Source organism: Schistocerca gregaria, chromosome 3 (assembly GCF_023897955.1).
Source record: "Schistocerca gregaria isolate iqSchGreg1 chromosome 3, iqSchGreg1.2, whole genome shotgun sequence".
Taxonomy (NCBI): Eukaryota; Metazoa; Arthropoda; class Insecta; order Orthoptera; family Acrididae; genus Schistocerca; species Schistocerca gregaria.
This window is the reverse complement of record NC_064922.1, coordinates 559731884-559754044: the sequence shown is the minus strand read 5'-3', so window position 1 is coordinate 559754044 and position 22161 is coordinate 559731884. Positions and strand designations below refer to the sequence as shown.

Here is a 22161-nt window from a genome sequence, read left to right as displayed (position 1 = left end):
CTTAGCGAACTTCAAAAACGTCTCATTTTTCCTCGTTATTTCAGTATCCCATATTTCCGCACGCTGATTCTTCCGTACGATTCTCTTAAACTTCTGTCTGCTCTTCGTAATTACTAAACTGTGATCTGAATGTATATCTGCTCCATGGTTTCGAAATCACTGTCTTACCATGATGTAGCCCAGTTGAAATTTTCCCGCAACTACAGTTCTTTACCAAGTATACTTCCTCCTCTTGTGATTATCTGGCAGAGAAATCGTTGTTAATATCTCTCTCCTCTCTCGTTCCTACTGCCAAGCACATATTCTCCTTTACTATTTCCTTCTGTTCCTTCCCCGACAACCACGTTCCAATCTTCCATTATTAGTTCATTTTCATCTTCTTTTAAGCGGTTAATTACCCATCCAGTATCCCCTTACACTTTCTCTATCCCTTCATCTTCTTCTTGCGACCTTGGCATGTATACCTGAAGTACTGCTTTGGCGTTGGTTTGCTATCGATTCTGATGAGAACAACCCTACCGCCGAACTGTTCACAGGGGCTCAATCCCTGCACTACTTTCCAGTTCATAACGAATAATACTCCCGCTCTACTATTTTCTGCTGCCGTTGATATTACCCTATATTCGTCTGACCTTAAATCCTTATCTTCTTTGCATTTCAATTCATTGACATCCACTATATCTATGTTTAACCTTTGCATTACCCTTTACATATTTTTTAGCTTTCCTCCTAGGTTAGAATTTCTGACATTCGAAGCTCAAACTCGTAGAATGTTAACCCATTCTTGATAGTTCCATCTATCTCTTAAAGTTCTCTCCCAGAGATCCGAATGGGGAACTCATTGGGGATCTTTTGCCAATGGAGAGATCTCAATGGTACTTTTTCAATTAAAAGCCACATGCCTTGTGGATACAGATATTTTTGTTTAGTAGTCAGTCTTCTGACTGGTTTGATGTGGCCCGCCACTAAATTCTCTCCAGTGCAGACCTCTTCATCTCAGATGTATTCCAACCAATCTCTACCTTTCTCTACAAGTTTTATTCCCTACAGATCCCTCTAGTACCATGGAAGCTATTCCAGGTTCCTTCTTCTTATCAGTGTTTTACATGTATTTCTTTTATTGCCGATTCTGCGCAGAACCTCGTCATTAATTATCTTATTAGTCCACCTACTTTTCAACATTCTTTTGTAGCATCACATCTCAAATGCTTCGATTCTCTTGTTTCCGCAGTTTTCCAACAGTCCATGTTTCACTACCATACGATGCTGTACTCCAATGCTCTACACAGAAATTACTTCCTCAAATTAAGGCCTCTGTTTGATGAGACCAGTACTACGAGCAGGCAGATGGAGTTGCTATGGGAAGCCCTTTGTCACCCATCATTGGCAGTTTGTTTATGGAATATTTTGAGAAATGCGCCTTGGAGTAGACAGCTTTTTTACGGATATGTAGACGATACTTTAGTATTTTGGCCTGTTATCAGCGGGAATTTGAACGACTTTTTAGAACACCTGAATTCATTCCACCCGAATATTCGTTTCACGGTGAAGGTGGACAGGGACGGCTGTCTATCCTCCCTGGATGTGTAGGTTTGGAGGAAGGTGGATGGTATCTTGAGACGTGCTGCTTATAGAAAGCCTGCTGACGCTAACTTGTGCCTGCAGGCTGACTTGTCACCATCCGGCTCAAAGTGAAGAGGTAAATCGTATCTTGGTTCACAGGGACCATGTCATCTCTGGCCCTGAGAGTTTGTCAGCTGAGTTAGCACATCTCGAAGCCACCTTGCGTTGCGCAGTCAGCCAAGTGCGCACCGAGTGATATTTTTACCTTACATACAGAGCATTTCGAGAAGTATTGGTCGTATATTGCGGAAATATGAAATGATGTGTGTTTTTCGACCACCATCTAAGATCAGGGTCCTTTTAGGTGTCGTAAAGGATGACCTTGGTTTGCCTAAGGCGGGCGCCTACCGTAATCCTTAAATTCGTAGCATTGCATATATTGTTGCGACTATAAGGACTGTTGAGGACCTGTGTGCTGAGCGTAGACGTCACACACGCTTACAGCAGCCGAGAAAATCCGCCATTGCAGAAAAATGTCTTGGTACTGGTTATCCTATGGAACATAGCAAAATGGAGATTGTGGCAAGCACTTCCAGCCATTGGCATAGTGTTATCATGGTAGCAGTTGAGATTAAATTAGGAAGTGGTTGTTTTTGCTTAAATTTGCGTAGAATCCAGCAGACGGACACAGTTAATGCTACCTCACACGTTGTTATTTTCACTCTGGCATCATTCTGTGCGGTGGAGCTAATGTTTGCAGTGTGTGTGTGTGTGTGTGTGTGTGTGTGTGTGTGTGTGTGTGTGTGTGTGGTGTGTTGTCTTAACAAAGTTTTTCCGAAAACTGAGATTTTAAATTCACTTGTGCGGCGCTTCCTAGCTGCCGTTTTACTTGAAAAACGGCAGGGTGTGCTCCTGCCGACATATCTACGTTTGTCGACGATGTCAAATCTGCATTCCCGTAAGTTATTTTTAATATGCACTTATTACACTGATTGATCATAAAATAGACAGAAATCTAAAGAGATGTACACAACATTAGCTGTATCTCTATGGCCGTGTATTTTGCTGCACTGCTTATGCGAACGATCTCGTCCTCATTCTTCGTAGCAGTGCTGTGCGTGGGTTACGACCTACAGCGAAGCTTCTAATAGCCATCTTAAGGCCTGCAAATCGAGCGCTATGGCTGTAGGTGCGGACAATGCTGCTCCATAGCTTGTAGGTGCTGCCATCCCATGCTTAGGAGTCGATTTCACGAGTGATCTGGCCGCACGGTTGCCCACAACTGTCAGTGCCTAGTTTCCCAATGAGGGAGATGGGCTCCTGGATCGTCGTTTACGATCCCTCAATCTTCTGCAACATATACAATGTATAAATGCGTATTTGGCGTCACGTATCCTATGGCACAGACACTCCCCAGTCTGCCACCCATGGCCCGTCGCATGTTAGAGGTATAGGGTTCATACGTGTTGCTGTTCAAGATAAGGTATGAGACCCTCACTCTCCCGCGGCACAGGGGCGGTTTTTGCCTGTATTATGCCCCTGACAGAGCAATAGCCCTTGGTCAGCTCTCAAATGGTGCTATGGCGCCTTTGCCCCAAATGCCTTGCCCGCCTGTTGCTGTAGACCTTTGCACCATGCTCTCTTTCAGTCTCCATCTAGCTATCGGATGTCCTGTCGCCCTTCTTTTACTTCCGTCATTTTTTCCACCAACCATGTCCATATTGCGATACTACCAACACGCTTGATGTCCGCAAAGACTTTCTTCAGAAGAACAGGCCACCGAATGTTGAGGGAAAACTGGATTGGCGTCTGGTAATAGGTGTGCGTTCTTTATCTTGCCAATGACGTCCAGTCTGTACGGTATCTTACAGTCAGTGGGAAACAAGTATGGTGGTCTACGATCAGTTGATCCAGGCATTTTCCTCTCATATTACACGTTTCATAATGATTGATCTGTGTCAATGAGCTCGTATTCTTGTATTGTCGCATGACGAACATCGATGTTGCCGGAATTTTGGCACTGTTTACTTTTATTTGGAGTATGGATATTACATTTTAGCTGAAAAGGGGGCAGCATACGAGGCAACACTAATGATTACAGCTGTCCTTGTACGCACTCGTCACTCAAGTAGAGCCTTCTTCACAGCTAGGTCCCTCATTTCCCAGCGTTCTTAGGTGATTCAGTGTCCCTAAACTTCATTTTCCCAGAACTCGCCATATCAGAAAACACGTATTTTGTACGCCTATAAATTCTTTTTATATATGCTATTATTATTATTATTATTATTATTATTACTATTATTATTATTATTATTATTGGCAGCAGCATTACTTGTAGAATTACTGCCAATATTAACTTTATTAGTTCTTTTAATAAATTGGAACACCTACAGCCGTCCTTACGATGTCATTTAACATATGTCAACTGAAGATATAAAATCTGTAAATCAGTCTGTGATCATATTGCGCCACTTTATTTGTAAAGGTCCGTCTTGATCACACAAATTTTACATTTCACTAATATCAGTTTAGGCTACTGCCATCTTCAGATCATAAAATTTTCTGATGAAGCTTGTAATGTATTATTATTCTTGGTTAGTTAATTAAAAATATTCTTTATTTATTTATTATTCTAAATGAATATTTTATGTGTGCTTTTATTTTAATTATTGGTTTAGTTATTGGTTTTGATGGTTTACCTTAGTTCCTTATCTCATTTTATCTTTACTCTCCTGAAAACTTGAAAAATATAAGTACTTCGTTTCAAATACCACAGGAGAGCAAGAGATATATTCCGCAGCAGCGACCTCGAGGAAATTCCTTGTCGTTATCTGCTCCACCTACAATCTCTAAAACTTTTACTCGCTACGCAGATCATTCGGCACAACTGTGTGCTAGGCTATGTCGTTTGATAAGTCTCGATGATAGGTCCACAATTTAGCAAGTTAAAGTTTATTAATTCAGACATAATCTTTTGACGAATTATGACCGTGGAAAATGCAGGTTCGCACTATCGTTCCAAACCTCAACTCCGAGCGATCTACGTCGGTACCGTGATAATTAACTAATTTCGGTATGGAAATATACATACCTTGAATACTTGAAGTTAGTTATTGAATTTTATTTTGTGCAAAAAACCTATTTGAATATTTACTATATATCGTAATGGCGTCTCACAACATTAAAATCTCTCTCCTCCTCTCAGACGTCCGATATCTCCATGTTCTTCACAAGGAGTCCCTATAAAAAAATCCTTGGTTCGGTAAGACGCAGAGATGCGTCCGCAGCACAGTACGGCACCACAATATCAATTCGTCGCACCTTGTTGAGTGTTTTGCATACAGTGTTCAAAATCTGTATCTGTGATCATAGAAAGTACCTACACGTACGGATGTTGAAGTTGATACACCCATAACTTTATTTGATGATCTAAAGATGGCAGTAGTTGAAACCGGTAATAGTGATATGTAAAATTTGTGTGATCAAGAAGTAGTTTACGGAGATAGTTCGTTATTATATAGCTATCAGTTTCGGTGATTCAGTACACCATATTCAGGCCGTAATTGATGTTCAGGAGGCCTGAAGATGGCGTATTGAATCACTGGTAGCTATACAATAAACAATAGCGAGAGGACGGCTGGAGATGTTCCATTTTATTAAATAAGTGAACGGCCCAAGACTTTAAACCTTCAATCAGTGTCAATATGATTTACTCACATTGTCTCACTTTAAAACATTATTTCTTGGGTAATTATGATACGGAAATGTGAAACCTCTTTATTAAATGTCTTACTTAAACTGCTGAGTGAAACTGAATGCAAGTGAACCTACTTTCCCTTTACTTATTCTTATCATGTCAACACTGACCAACAGTATTCTAGCGCAACGCAATCTGACTGCTCAAAAAAGCCTGACTTCAAATAATTGATTGAAAAGAATGGCCCCGACTAAAGCGAAATCTTAAGAATAACCTATACATTTCATTAAGCACTTACCTCATAAAAATTTTGATTACGCGAACTACTGCAATACAGCGAGCGTCAATACTGCAAGCTAAATAAAAGATTATAACTGCCAAGTCCACTAACTACTAATGGTCATGTGGTTATCAAAGGAAAGATTTTGTAGAAAACCAAATAATGTCATATTTACCTTAATAATGTGACACCCAGTTCAAACACAAACATAACTCATCATTGACATCTAGTACAAAGGAATTTGATCATGAATAATATTCAGTCTACAAGTCGAACATGTACAGGTCGTTAGCGTACACTAACACTTCAGACCTCTACCCTCCATCAGTGCTAACTTCTCACATCTAACATCCATCACTGCTGGGCGTTCACCTCCAACTGCCCAACAGTATACGGTGATGAAAAAGTCAGCATAAATTTGAAAACTGAATAAATCACGTAATAATGTACAAATTGACACACATGCTTGGAATGACATGTGGTTTTATTTGAACCAATAAATACAAAGGTTCAAAAATTGTCCGACAGATGGCGCTTCCTCTGATCAGAATAGCAATAATTAGAATAACAATGTAAGATAAAGCAAAGATAATGCTCTTTACAGGAAATGCTCAACGTGTCCACCATAATTCTTCAACAATAGCTGTAGCCGAGGAATAATGTTGTGAACAGCATTGTAAAGCATATCCGGAGTTATGGTGAGGCATTGGCGTCGGATGTTGCCTTTCAGCATCCCTAGAGATGTCGGTCGATCACGATACACTTGTACTTCAGGTAACCCCAAAGCCAATAATCGCACGGACTGAGGTCTAGGGACCTGGGAGGCCAAGCATGACGAAAGTGGCGGCTGAGCACACGATCATCACCAAACGACGCGCGCAAGAGATCTATCACGCGTCTAGCAATATGGGGTGGAGCGCCTGGTTCTATTAAGACACCATTTCATTCCAAGCATGTGTGTCAATTATTACCTCTCTATCTCCATTATTCCGTAGTTTATTAAGTTTTCAAATTTATACTGACTTTTTGATCACCCGGTACTTCCATCACTGCTGGTGACTAACTTCCAACTGTCAACACTACTGGCGATTAACTTCCAACGAGTCCAACCAGCCACAGAGTCTCTTACAAAGAAAGCGCAGTCAGAGATCCAATGCAAAGCGCTGCCAACACAGATGTAGCCCACTTAGAAAAGGTACTGTAACTATCAGATCAGATTGAATAAACAAATAAAAATACTTTGGGTGTCCTGTCTTAGTTATCTCATCAGGTATCAGTGGAATTATTTGAGCCTTAATACAAGGCCTAATGAAAACCATCACTCAAAAAGTGTTTTGCAATGTTGATAAGGACAACAAATTGCGATTAAGGCGCTCAGTCCGGAACCGCGCGACTTCTACGGTCGCAGGTTCGAATCCTGCCTCGGGCATGGATGTGTGTGATGTCCTTACGTTAGTTAGGTTTAAGTAGTTCTAAGTTCTAGGGGACTGATGACCACAGAGTTAAGTCCCTTAGTGCTCAGAGCCATTTTTGACAGCAAATTGGTCCCAGTTTGAAATACATTTTTATTCAATGAGCGGACAATGCAATGCTGGTGAAAGAGATTTCTATCTCCACTCTACAGTTTAATACAATCTTGATGCAGATTTGCAGAGTTTTATATGAAACCGACTAACAGTTGTACTCGCGTCTGTATTTAGCGGAAGCACAGGTACAGTTTTTTTTTCTTCCGCCCAGCGAGTGTTCTGGAAGCGGTTGCATAACGCACGTCAACTGCCAGCAACAGGTGTTGGCAGCTGTGCGCGTCCGATACAAGAGACTGGAACCGCCCGCTGTTGCAGGCAGTGTGCTGGCCGTCCTCGTGAACAGCGTAGGCTGTCCCAGGCGGCCACACGAAACTCGGCTTACGGCCGTTATCGGATGTGTGGTGACTGTCTCACTAAGTGCAAACACACACACACACATACACACACACACACACACACACACTGCGACCGGCGGGTTATCGCCAGCCCCTGATATGCTAAACGGCAGAGTAGGTCACACTGATGAGATATGAAGATGGCGTCACTAGGTACGGTGTTCGTCTAAAGCAGCACACTGAGCTAGAGAGAGAGCGAGAGAGAGAGAGGACAACAGGCAGGGCCAGCATTTAACCGGCAGCCGCCTAGTCTGTGGCCTAGGAGCGGCTCCATAGACACTCCCCCTCACATATTTTTAAATAAAAAGTCTCTGTTTTAAAACTTCCTTGCAGATTAAAAGTGTGTGGCGGACGGAGACTCCAACTCGGGATCTTTGCCTTTCGCGGGCAAGTGCTCTACCATCTGAGCTTCTGTGAAACCTGGAAGGTAGGAGACGAGGTACTGGCGGAATTAAAGCTGTGAGGAAGGGCCGTGAGTCGTGCTTGGGTAGATCAGATGAAGGCAAAGGTTCCCGCCGAGTTCGAGTCTCGGTCCGGACACAGTTTTAATCTGCCACGAAGTTTCATCTCAGCGCACACTCCGCTGCAGAGTGAAAATTTCATTCTGGAGTCTCTGATTTAATACTGTAGTGTGACCATCTTACAATCGTAAAATATTAGTTTGTATGTATTTATTCGTAAGAAATTTTTGGTGGGTAGCTCAAATGAATTAAATGAATTTTTACCTCTCGAAATTCGAGCTGCCTTGCGTCAAATTCCCGTTTTCACTCACTGGAACATGTGCTACTTCATTTGACAGAAAAATGATCAGTGGAAATTTTGGAGCTCTACATGAATCAGATTTCGCAAAAAAATTATTTTCTCTGTACCTCATTCATCCAAACTTGGCCCCACAAAATTCCAAAGGTTTTTCCCCTTAATAATGTGATCTTTCATTTATGATCACGAACAGGGCGGAAAGCTATCATTTTCAAAACCGACGTTGATCAAAAAACTGACTCGAATCTCCCGATTAGAAGACAAGCTCAATATTTTGATTTCACTCAGTACCGAAAGTTTTATTTAAACTAAATTCTGAATGTAGCGAATTTAATGTGAAGTTTAGGAGGATACGAATTATCCAATAAAAGTATTTAAAACTTCGATTTTAAGGCTGATTACTTGGGAAAATATTGTGTTTGAAATAAATATAGGTACAATTTGGAGGTTACTATGCACAGTATTGGAAAAGGTGGGAGTGGATGGTTATTTAATAGAATTGGCGATAAAGATTGGTGAATGCGAGGTTGTTGTGAAGGTTGGTTGTAAGATACGGGAAAGTTTAAAAACAAGTAAAGGATTAAGCGAGGATGTCCTGTGCCACCAACTTTATTTGAGTTATATTTAGAAGTTGTCCTTGGTAACTGGGATAAACAATGCATAAATTCGATAGGAGAGATCAGGAAGTAAGTTTCCTTTCATCACTGTTTGCCAACGATCAAGTACTTGTGGCTTCAGACAAGAATGATGTCTTGTACTACAAGAGAAAGTTAATGGATACTTATAAACAATAAGGATTAACAGTCGATGAGGATAAAACAGAATATCTGGTAGTTAAAACTAGGCATGGCGAGGATTTGGATTTTGAGTTTCGCTGGGTAAAAAACGTGGAAGTTTTCAAACATTAGGTTCCAAAAAAATGGTTCAAATGGCTCTGAGCACTATGGGACTTAACATCTATGGTCATCAGTCCCCTAGAACTTAGAACTACTTAAACCTAACTACCCTAAGGACATCACACAACACCCAGCCATCACGAGGCAGAGAAAATCCCTGACCCCGCCGGGAATCGAACCTGGGAACCCGGTCGTGGGAAGCGAGAACGCTACCGCACGACCGCGTAGGTTCAAGTATCTGGGTTCGCTTATAAATAACACCGAACAGTGTCATATGGACACAGCCCACAGGATAAGTCGAGCGGAGGTGGCTAGTAGATCATTATTTGGTATCTTTTGGAGTCGGCACATATCCAGGTGAACAAAGAAAGTAGCTTTACGTGCTGTGGTTGAAAGCTTTCTGACATATGGCTGACAGTGTCGGACAATGAACGAGAAACAAAGAGCGCGAATTGACGCTGTCGAAATGAACGGGCGAAATGAACTGTGGAGCGTCAGAGCGACTAAGGATGGTACCACTTCACTTCGGACGGACGCAACAACTTGTTTGGTGCACATACCGGCAGGATTTCACGGTGATTCTGCGTGAAACAAAAATTGTAGTGACCGCGTACTTCGGCGTTGGAGTACATTTCAATTTGCTGTTCCATTTACTCGCACACAGTGATGCACCCGTTATGCGTACCGCAGCAGAACCCTGTCTGCTAGAAGCCCGGAACACGTGCTCTCTTATGACAAAGCGGCACTCTTGTTGTGTAACGGTCCTAGTGCGGAAGGACTTGCATAACTTACGTTCTGAAGTCTCCGCGTACATGATGTTACTCTTAAATTTGAATTACTACGTTTTGGATTGATATTTTTGTTCGTTTTAAAAAGCATCGTTTTCCATAGCGACTTCAATACATCGTGGTGAATATTACTATGATTTCAATTATTTATTCTCGTCTCTTAATACACCGCGTTACAGGCTTCCAATTCGTAAACTGCTCTAAAGTGCTATTTTTGCCGGTTTGTTGTGACAAAATTTCGCATGGGAAAAACGACACTGCAGTTTTCTGCCTGTCTGGCTATAGACATATAGATATGTCCGTTTTGTCGGGTTATACGAAGCAACGACAGACTGCAGCATAAAGTGAATTCTTTTCTCCATCGTTATGACAAAAGGAGCGTAGAGTGAGAATGAGTAACAGCCAGCATTTACAGTTTACAATAACAACTGCGAGAAGCAATAGAATTCGTGTGCGTGATAACTGTTACCTTAAGAGTATAAAAAATAACAACTTTGTGGTTCATAAGACGGCATTATGAATGAAAATTGTTAATACTGTTACTGCACTAATATGGGTGGTTGATTTGTGGGTTAGGGAACGAAGCGCACTAATATGTGGTAGCGAAATCACCATTACAGGAGACAAACTGATAATAGCTACACTGGGACTCTGAACGAATAAAGCCACTAAAGTAACTGGTGGAAGGGCGCAGAAGGGAGAAACGGAGAGACATGGGTATAATTCTAGGATGGACCACAGCTTGTTTAGACAATATAAATAAAAGTTTGTGTGAGCTACAGGTTGATACACGCCTTGTGAAATGAGTTCACTTCGGCCACATAATTGCCAGTTTGGCTGCTTATTTTAGGAAACAACATCTCATTTTACCTCGCGAGCCTGAGTGAACCTTGTTCCAGTGCTTACCATCACAGTAATATTTTCAGTGGTCACTCGAAATCAAACCGGGGATCTCCCACTTAGAAATAGTTGGAAATTGGGCAGTGGCACTGAGTTATTTTTTATTGATGCTGTTCAGAAATTAGCATTTCGTCTTCTTAATCAGGTGTAATTAATATACTTGTGTTTGGAAATAGGTGACAGTTGATGTGCCAATAGTTAATCTTCTCCAAAACATACTGAATTTCTCAAAGAGTTTTCAGCAGAATGGAAAGTATCGACCTTATGATCGTTCGGGGACTATACCATCATCGATCCCAAAAACACTAACAACAAGAATGTAAGTTTCCAGATCGGATAAACAAACAAACGAAATCTACATCTGCATATCAGAACACACTCACATTTCTGTATCTGACAGAGTGAAAAAAATGTTGATTTCTATGGAGCATCAAGGAAATTGAAATTATACGGATCAACACTGCTCCAGTTCAAAGAGCTTCGTGAAATATTTCTTCGACGATGCTGATATGTACCGTAGTCGTTTGGTATATCGATAAATAGGAAATGCATTCAGTACTGCCACCAAGTGGACCAATGATTTACGTTGCATCAGCATAACGATTTACGCGTAATAATTTCATCAGGAATCGTGAACACAAGTGTGATCTCAATTTGAAAATTTATTGGCATTTCCCATATTTTTGGCTTATTTTTTGCCGAGGGGACTTTACTATTTTCTTCCTCACATTAATGTAATCTATTCCCTTTCAGCAATTCAACATTTTCTCACGTATCAGGGATGGTCGTTTCGTGAGCGAGCTAGACTGTGTTTCGTTTGGAAGTATGACAATGATACTAGGCACAAAAAAAGTTCAGATAGAGAGCGGGTTGTACTCTCTCTCCAAATGTTAATTTTTTCGGTCTCACTGTGAACAAATAAAAACAAAAAGTTTATTGCCGGCCGCGGTGGTCTCGCGGTTCTAGGTGCGCAGTCCGGAACCGTGCGACTGCTACGGTCGCAGGTTCGAATCCTGCCTCGGGCATGGGTGTGTGTGATGTCCGTATGTTAGTTAGTTTTAAGTAGTTCTGAGTTCTAGGGGACTTATGACCTAAGATGTTGAGTCCCATAGTGCTCAGAGCCATTTGAAATGCTTTCCTGTTTATATGCAGCCAACCGTGGACAAATCTTCTCTGAACAAAAATATTATCCTGCCGCACTGATTTCCGCATTATTATTAATAAATCAGAAATTTCTTCCTTTTCAGCAATAGATTTGATTCCATTTTCCCTTTAGACATAGTACAGCTGGCTGAAGACCCGATTTAAATTCATCAATAAGCCAAGTTCGTTTTAAATGGGACGTATGACATATTATTACGGTGCTTACGAGGGACACAGAAATACTCTGACATCCGTCATTTGTGACAAAGGCCCGCCCCAATTTTTAACTTAAAATATGAACATAATCATATAAGGAAAAAAATATTGTGTCATGGTGAATGCTCTTCAGACGATCTCTGTTATATTCTTAAAATTAGTCCAGTATTTCGTTTGTAGTCTGCACTAAACGGTAAAATTTTGGACGCAACTAAGACAGATCCGATTATTTATTCCTTGCTATAGTATTACTTTCGTGTTCGTGCGAAATATGTTATATTTTACCCTAAACATTATGATGGTTTCAGTTTCTACAACAAATATTAAAACTTCACTCTTCTTGCTTGAGAAGTCATTATCTTCTCCGAACACGCAAACTGTGAATACGAAGACGTTTATGCTCAAAGCTTCTGTTATTTCACACTTGTTTGAAATTTCTTTTTGTTGTTGATGCTGCTGCTGTTGTATGTATAAACTTGGAATTTACAACAACTATTTACACCGACTTCTTGATGGATATAATCCCTGAATAGTGCAAATCGCCTACATATCATGTTGTTTTCTTAGCTTTCTCAAATGATTGTGAGAAACGGAGAACTGCATTGGTGACTGCAAACTCACAGGTAAAGAAGGGACATATAGAAATGCCACACTCAGATACATTGTAAAATGATAGTAAGTTGCCAGCATTTGATGAAGGAAAATAGGTGTTCGTGCACCATTTCAAGAAATTAATGTAAGAATAGAATTGAAGCTATATGATGAATGTTGAAGTATATATTAAAGATTAGGATTCTAGTTTGATGAACAGTACTTCCACAAATGAATTGTAATTGGACTCCACGCAGGGAAAAAATTGCACTGTGCAAAATTAGAGTTATGTCCAGATACTGGGAGTATAAGCACTCCAATAAAACATGTGATTACTTATGTTAAAGAAAGCTCTGTTACTAACGCCTTTAGAAAAGCGTTAGCGAAGTGTTCGAAACATCAGTACTTGTAATACGCTGCTGGTGTTAACACATGCCCCAAGGTAATTGTGTTCACGAAATTCTCACAGAAATAAGTCTTACGTTTTTCGGGCAGAAACGAGTTTCCACATCGTTAGCAACTGCCAAAACAGCATACCACTCAGTCTTCTTTAGTCCACCAAGCCTTTATGAGCAGTCAAAGCCACCAGTTGTCCGCTAGCTGTGTGCTTTACCACGCGTACCATCCATGTGAGAGAAGACTGCGGACAGACGGCACGTACCGCTAAATCAGAAGTACCAGCCAGTGGTAGAGCGGCCTGTCAACTTTCCTATTACTTTCCAATATTTGTTTGTATCAAATCGTGGCCTTCTTGCCTCAGTCAGGCTTGTCTTCATCGAAAAACTATTTCCCTCTTCTAAATGTTAAACTGTTGATCTTTTACTCCAATTATTTCAACCCTGAGACAGTATTTGGCGCGCTGCCTTTTCTAGACACTCCCTGGGATTACCGTCAGATGTCATTGCTGCTCATGGAAACCCACCTTCACCGGCGTTCTGGCCCGGAGGTGTTTGATCTGCAAGTGGCACGGCTAGGCGCTCGCAGCACCCACGCTATCCAGCACAGAAAACCCATCGCATGTTACCTGGTTTCTTTAATATATTTTAGTGGCAAGAGGACCGTATCATTACGATGTACACCATTGTGATCAGTACAATTTTTTTGTGATTTTCGTGGCAATTTGTTAATGTATTGCATTTTGGTTTGTGCCTCCGGACCTTTCACGGACGTTTGTGTAAAGAACGGCGTCACGAAACCACCAAGCGCTGCTGCAATGCGAATCTTTTTATTGACAACCATTTTGGGTTCAAAAATTGTTCAAATGGCTCTGAGCACTGTGGGACTTAACATCTGAGGTCATCAGTCACCTAGACTTAGAACTACTTAAACCCAACTAACCTAAGGACATCACACACATCCATTCCCGCGGCAGGATTCGAATCTGCGACCGTAGCAGCTGCGCGGTTCCGGACTGAAGCGCCTAGAACCGCTCGGCCTCAACTGGCGGCAACCATTTTGGGTCAACTGACTATCTGCAAGTGAGGACTATCATTATATCACGTTAAAAGGAAGGTTTCTTGTCTTGAAGAACATAATTATCATCAATTGCAGCATAAAAATGACGTACTTCACTGCAATGAATCTTCATGTAACGGTATTTCTGACCTGAAGATGGTCGATTGACAGTTTGTTGGTCAATACATTCACATTAAAATAGTGTGAATGGTGACCAGCAGAATAATGGGAGAAGCTTTTTACTTTTTCAGTTTGCGTTCTCTGTACGGAGTAAATGCGGATAGTGAAGAGCGGTGACCGGACTTGCTCTAATAAGGTACAGGATACTACCTGGTGCCAACGCCAACCCACTCCTTGTTCACGTGGACACTTACTACACAGACGGTAATAATGATGGGGTGACGCATCCGTAAAGCGTCGCTGACGGATTTCCGCTTCTAAAGTACGCTTAAGTAACCTATCAGAGGGCTCCAGACAGTCACGTGGGGCGCAGGGCGGACTGGCCAGAGCAGAGACAGACATTGGTCTGTCTTAGCAGTCAGCGCTCGACCCATGAAGACCTGGGTTCCCATCCCTGCCTCTGGAAACATGCTCCTCAGTCCGATGGTGGACTCCACGGCGCCACAGTGGAAATTTTTCTCAATAAATCTGTCACACTGGTCAGTTTCTGAAAATGGCCCTACTGTTCTTATTCAGTAATCCCATACACTTTAGGATGCCAGCTTCTCACAGTAGCTTTAGGTGATATTGTGATGCCCTTGTTTATTTAGGTCGGTCCGTAAGTTTGTAGCATTTTCCCACAAGTTCAATAAACATAACAGATACACAAAACAGAGACTTTCGTCATCGATGATATGTTCTCCTTCGCTACTTGTAACAGTCTCTTAAAGCTAAGGTAACTTTTCTACATCTACATATATACTCCGCTAGCCACCAAGCGGTGTGTGGCGGAGGGCACAATTCGCGCCAAAGTCATATCCCTCCCCACCCCACCACCTCTGTTCCACTTGCATATCGCACGAGGGAAAAACGACTGTCTGAACTCCTCAGTACGAGCTCTAATTTCCCTTATCTTTGAGTGGTGATCATTGAGGGATTTAAAAGTTGGTGGTGATAATATTTACTCTACATTCTCGGCGAAGATCGGTATTCGGAATTTAGTGAGCAGCCCCTTCCGTTTAGCGCGTCGTCTATCTGCAAGTGTATCCCACTTCAAACTTTCTATGAGTTTTGTAACGTTCTCGCGATGGCTAAATGTACCAGTCACGAATCTTGCTGCTCTTATTTGGACCTTCTCAATCTCTTGAATGAGGCCCAACTGGTCAGGATCCCATACAGACGATCAATACTCTAAGACAGGACGAATTAATGTATTGCAAGCAATTTCCTTTGTTGAAGGACTGCATCGCTTCAGGATTCTACCAATAAACCGCAATCTAGAGTTCGTATTGCCCGTTACTTGTGTAATCTGATCATTCCATTTGAGATCATTTCGAACAGTCACACCCAGATACTTGACGGAAGGTACCGCTTCCAAAGACTGGGAATTTATTTTGTACTCGTTCATTAATGGCGATTTTCGCCTTATTATACGCAGTAGGTTACACTCACTAATACTGAGAGACAACAGCTAGTCATTACACCAGGCATTTATTTTCTGCAAATCCTCATTGACTCGTTCACAACTTTCGTGTGATACTACTTTCCTGTAGACTACAGCATCATCGTCAAACAGTCTAATGCCGCTGCCGATACCATCAACCAGAGCTTTTATGTAAATCGTATTCCGCAACTGAGGAAATCATGTGGTTTTGAGGTGAAGCACTCGTCGAGCCATGTTCGTATAGCAATTTCGTCCTTGAACGGATTTCCTTGAATGTTGTTCCACAAAGATTGGGAAAGATGAAAATTTGAGGGTGTAAAGTCACCTTAATAAGGTGGGTGCGGAAAGACTTCCTAAGCAAACTCCTGTTAGTGTCTTTTGTCAGTCTAGCAGACTGCGAGGAGGCATTATCGTCGAGTAGCTTCACATCACGCACTCTTCCTGGTCGCTGTTCTAGGACTGTGCCTGCAAGACCTCTCAGTCGTCGGCAGTAAACGTCAGAAGTGATGGCTACATTTCGGGGTATCAGTTCGTAGTGCACCAGACTGTCAGATGCATGACATTATGTATCGTGGACGTGCGCAAGTCTTTTGTACTGCGGGTTGCTGACTTTTGGGCTCAACCATTCCTTTCTTTTCCGTAAAGAGACCATTTCTCCTCATCAGTAACTATACAGGATAGGAGTGATCGGTTCTGTTCACGAGCCTATTGAAGACGAGCAAGCAGAAATGCACATAAAGCCCTCAGCCGATTTTTGTGATTTTGGCTTAGAGCATATGCACCCATACACCTCGATTTTTGAACCTTTCCAATGCACGAAAGTGCAGCACGATGGTGGAATGGTCACAATTCGTGACCTTTGCCAGTTCTAGAGTACACTGGCCCGGATCAGTGTCGATTAATGCATTTAAACGACTATTAGTCTTCTGTCACTTTTCGTAGATCGCAGTTTTCGGTAAAATAATTACAACTAATGACAGAAGAATACCAGTGCTCCAACAGTAATTGTCGCAAAGAACATGAAGATTGTAGAAAGGTCGTAACATGAACACCTGGTTATCTTTCCAAAATGAAGTTACAGTGCGACCTCCAGCATGTGAAGAGATGAGGGGAAAAGCACATGACAACCAAAAACTCGGAAAACTCGAAGTAATCACTTATTTATGAAAAAAGCAAGGCGTCAACTGTTTTATAACATACAAATATCGCGTATCAAAAAAAATTTCTACCCTCCTAGATTCCGCTGAAGATGCCTTAAACTAAAGCCGAAACGCATCTGGAAAAAATAAAAGACACTGTATCGAGAAAAGACGGTTTTTATTTACAAACAGAATTTACGATGATTATTTAACGATTCTTCTGTTGTTACTGCTCTCAGTCCGTAGGCAGTACGCACCAGCAACTCAGAGTGTATCTTTGACAATACCAGTCACTAGTGCTAGCGAAACGTGAAAAAATCATTAAATGTGGTCTGAGGTTCTCACTACAGTAGCCAACAGCCAATACGTTAACGTTATCAGTACTTACGTTTCTCTTCACGGGACATCCACAGCTGTTATTCAGTGTCAATGGCAAAATCCGCTACAGTTGTAAAAATTATTTATTTCTAAAAAGGAAAGCACTACCCGGCTTTGGGACATACGTTCCACTCCACGTGCATGTTAAAATGTGCGTCCACAAAAGTTATATACACTACTGGCAATTAAAATTACTGCACCAAGAAGAAATGCCGATGATAAATGGGTATTCATTGGACATATTATGCTAGAACTTACATGTGATTACATTTTCACGCAATTTGGGTGCATAAATCCTGAGAAATCACTACCCAGAACAACCACCTCTGGCCATAATAACGGCCTTGATACGCCTGGGCATTGAATCAAATAGAGCTTGGATGGCGTGTACAGGTACAGCTGCCCATTTAGCTTCAACACGATACCACAATTCATCAAGACCAGTGACGCATATTGTGACGAGCCAGTTGCTCGGCCACCATTGACCAGACGTTTTCACTTGGTGAGAGATCTGGAGAATGTGTTGGCCAGGGCAGCAGTCGAACATTTTCTGTATCCAGAAAGACCCGTACAGGACCTGTAACATACGGTCGTGCATTATCCTGATGAAATGTAGGGTTTCGCAGGGATCGAATAAAGGGTAGAGCCACGGGTCGTAGCACATCTGAAATCTAACGACCACTGTTCAAAGTGCCGTCAATGAGAACAAGAAGTGACGGAGGCGTGTAACCAATGGCACCCCATACCGTCACGCCGGGTGATACGCCAGTATGGCGTTGACGAATACACGCTTCCAATGTGTGTTCACCGCGATGTCGCCAAACACGGGAGCGACAATCATGGTGCTGTAAATAGAGCCTCGATTCATCCAAAAATGACGTTTTTCCATTCGTGCACCCAGGTTCGTCGTTGAGTACACCATCGCAGGCGCTCCTATCTGTGACGCAGTGTCAAGGGTAACCACAGCCATCGTCTCCGAGCTGATAGTCCATGCTACTGCAAACGCTTGCGCAGATGGTTGTTGTCTTGCATACGTCCCGATCTGTTGACTCAGGGATCGAGACGTGGCTGCGCGATCCGCTACAGTCTCGGATAAGATGCCTGTCATCTCGACTGCTAGTGATACGAGGCCGTTGGGATCCAGCACTGGGTTCCGTATTAGCCTCCTGAACCCACCGACTCCTTACTCTGCTAACAGTCATTGGATCTCGACCAACGCGAGCAGCAATGTCGCGATACGATAAACCGCAATCGCTATGTGCTACAATCCGACCTTTATCAAAGTCGGAAACGTGATGGTACGGATTTCTCCTCCTTACACGAGGCGTCGCAACAACGTTGCACCAGGCAACGCCCCTCGAATTTTGTTTGTGTATGAGAGATAGGTTGTACAGTTTCCTCATGTCAGGACATTGTAGCTTTCACCACCGGCGCCAGCCTTGTGTGAATACTCTGAAAAGCTAATCATTTGAATGTCACAGCATCTTCTTCCTATCGGTTAAATTTCGCGTCTGTAGCACGTCGTCTTCATGGTGTAGCAATTTTTAATGGTCAGTAGTGTAAGTAAGGCTAGAATTTGTGAAAATGCGTTCGTGATACGTTACATCACAGGATGCCATGTACCAGACACGCACTACTTTGAAATATTTTAATCTATTTTAACTTTAGTTATGTATCGTTTGTGGACTCACATTTTAATGCACACCTGAAGATGGGACATACGTCGCGAAACCGGGCAGTGCTCTTCTTTTTAGAAATAAATAATTTTTACAGCTGTAGTGGATTTTATGACCGACATTATAAATAAACAGATATTTGGCCTGAGGCAGCACGGAAAATTAAGGTTTCTCACCTAAGAGCAGGATATTTCTTCGGTGCCGCCGGAGCTGACGCCAGAGAGGTGCACTTGGTCGTCGGCGACGGTGTAGACGGCAGCGGGCGCCGGAGCGGGCGCCTCGGCGTCTGCGGTGACGACGTCCGGCAGGTGTTGGCCGGGGCAGGCGGAAGTCTGCAGCAGCGTCTGCGCCGACTGGCCCGCCGTCGAGGTAGTGCCGCAGGAGGCGGCGGCCACGCGCCTGCGGCAGCACGGCACCAGCTGCTTCAGCTCCTTGCGGAAGTTGTCGTTGAGCCAGGCGTACAGCAGCGGGTTGTAGCAGACCGAGCTCATGGCGAGCGCGTGCGCCAGGAAGAAGCAGAGCGTGAAGTAGCGCCAGCGCTCCGCGCCCTCGTCCAGGTCGGCGACCATGTTGACGGCGTTGAGCGGCAGCCAGCAGGCGGCGAACACCAGCACCATGGCGACGAGCAGCCGGTTGGTGCGGCGCTTGCGGTCGCGCTCGGTGGCCTCGCGGCGCGAGCTCTTGGCGCCGGGCCGCGCGCGGCTCTGGCGGGCCAGGCAGAGCGCGATGAGGCCGTAGCAGCAGGCGATCACCGACAGCGGCAGCACGAACTGCAGGCAGAACGTGGCCAGCAGGAAGGCGCGCCGGCCCGCCTCCGACGGCCACGCCTCGTTGCACACGCTGACGCCCTCCACCTCGCCGGTGGCCATGTACACGCCGTACGGCAGCGTGGCCAGCAGCGAGAACGCCACCACGCCGCCCTCCACCGCGAGGCAGTGCGACGGCGGCATGCGCGGCCGGAACGGGTGCACGATCACGTAGAAGCGGTCGACGGCGATCGCGGTCAGCGTCAGCGCCGTCACGTAGACGCTGAAGCACTGCGAGAAGGCGACGGCGTGGCAGAGCGCGCCGCCGAACACCCAGCCGCCCAGGAAGGTGTAGAGCGGCGTGAAGGGCAGGCACAGCAAGCACAGCAGCACGTCGGCGAGCGCCAGCGCGCAGATGTACAGGTTGGTGACGGTGCGCATGGCGCGGTTGCGGTACACCGTGTAGCACACCAGCAGGTTCCCCGGAGTGCCCAGCGCGAAGATGGCGCAGTACACCACCCCGAACACGGCCTGCACGGCGCGCGTCTGCATCACGTCGTGCCGCAGGTACGCCCACGTGCCGTTCCCTGCCGCCGAAACGTTCTCACTGTCGGCGTCTCCAAACTGGTCGTGTTTGTCGAACAAGGCGTCCTCCATCTTGACCGTCACCTCTGTTTCCTCGACACAAAAATCAACGTCCGCGAAGTTATCTCGCTTCAAACTCCTTCGACAGAACTCACACGCCGAATTACCTAATCACTGTGCATTGGTGCCTACTACCAGTAGAAGACGGCTACAAGAGATCCGTTTTGCTGATATGGCCCATTCTATGCCACTGATTTTCATATCGTTCCATCGCTCTCCAGAGAACTTAACCCATTATTTCGCCCATTCTACACACTGCCCTTGACTTCCATATCCTTTCAGCACTCTCCCGAACATTTAACCCAGTATCTTAACAAGCTCTTCTAGAAAGTCGTACTAACCTGACACCATTCGTGTCGTCAGTGGAACTCACAGATACAAACCATAGAAGAATCGTCATTAACTTGCATATATTGCAATTAAAAATTAGTCCAGGTTACAGATCCTGTTCACTCGTGTACCAGTTCTAGACCTGGCTCATCCACGTGAATGCAGAAAGTAACACACTCATCAGTTGCGGAGAGGAGCAAGTTATTGAAACTGTTCTGGTGCCTTCGTACGACAATGGGAGTGGCAGAGTCCGCCCCTCCACTAGGTCTTCTAAGCAATGGCCACCCACATAAAAATGAGTATCAACACCAACATTTAATAGAGGGCAGTAAATTTCAACTTTAACTTAAATGGTCACTAAACCAAAGTAATTAACTGATTACACTGATCAATTATTGCCACGTATCTGACAGAAATGATATCTCCAATGTTAACAGTATTGTCCCTTGCCACTTTCTCTACTACATCCGTCTTCTACCAGGAATTAATTACCGGGATAGGTCCTCTGATGACAACGAAGGTCTGTATTAGCTAACACCTGATACAATGAGCCAGCATTTGTCAATAGCGTATAAAGTAAGCCGAAAATACAGGTCGAAATATGTTTCATTCGTCCTTTTACTTCTACAGATGCAAAACGTACCTTTTTGTCAACATGTAAGTATATGACTGATTGATGTTTACCAAATTAGTCTGTCAACTCGCTTGATTTTTGATAATATATAATGCAACAGCCAGAACGTCATTTATTTCGCTCCGAGACTTCAAACTGTCTCTTCGATGGAACTGTAAGGTTCGTACGACAGAGGAGAAAAATGTGTCGTTACTTTCCTGAACCTGCTACCTAATTATCACGTAGACACGATTCATCAGAAGCGGAGGAGAGCCGAGTGAAGCCGCTGCAGCCATTGGAACGTCAGCAGTCTTATTTATTACACTCAAACATACCAGCTGTCTTGGCGACGCAGCTGTCGGATACATGCAGCAGAAAAAAAAATTCGTCAGTTTGTTGATTCTGTTGGCTAATTGCCCCGCTGAGAGGCGGAAGACGAGTGGCGCTGCTGCGGTACCCACGGACGCCTAGAGCCGTCGCGCTCGGCCGACTAGAGTCCGCTCAGCGTGGTGACGCGTTCCGATGGCGACGCCGACGCCGCCGCCGCCGCCGGCAGACAAGGCGCCGGCACCGCCACGGCCCGCGGCGATCGGCAACTGTCCGCCAGCGGCGCCAGTGCGCCTGCGCCGACTCCTCTTGTCGCGCCTGCCCGCGTAATTATGTTGACGTGTTTTATTCTTAGACGCGGCGCCAAGGGTAAAGTGGAGAGACGTGGCGCGGCGCTCGTAACGCCTGATGAAGACTGCGCGAGCCAGTGGGGCCGGCGCCAAATTGAACAGCCGTCCGCGCGAGTAACGGCGCCGGCCCGCTGCACAAACGAGC

At 44.1% G+C, this 22161-nt stretch overlaps 1 protein-coding gene across 1 annotated transcript in view; it reads right to left on the bottom strand.

The window, feature by feature from the left end:
• Nucleotides 1–21939, bottom strand: part of LOC126355224 (prolactin-releasing peptide receptor-like) — a 377459-nt gene extending 355520 nt beyond the window's left edge. Inside the window, exon 1 of the mRNA XM_050005483.1 lies at nt 19182–21939. Within this exon, the coding sequence (XP_049861440.1) occupies nt 19182–20408 (1227 nt within the window). The 5' untranslated portion in view covers nt 20409–21939. The remainder of the gene's footprint in view (nt 1–19181) is intronic.
• Nucleotides 21940–22161: the final 222 nt, after the last annotated feature.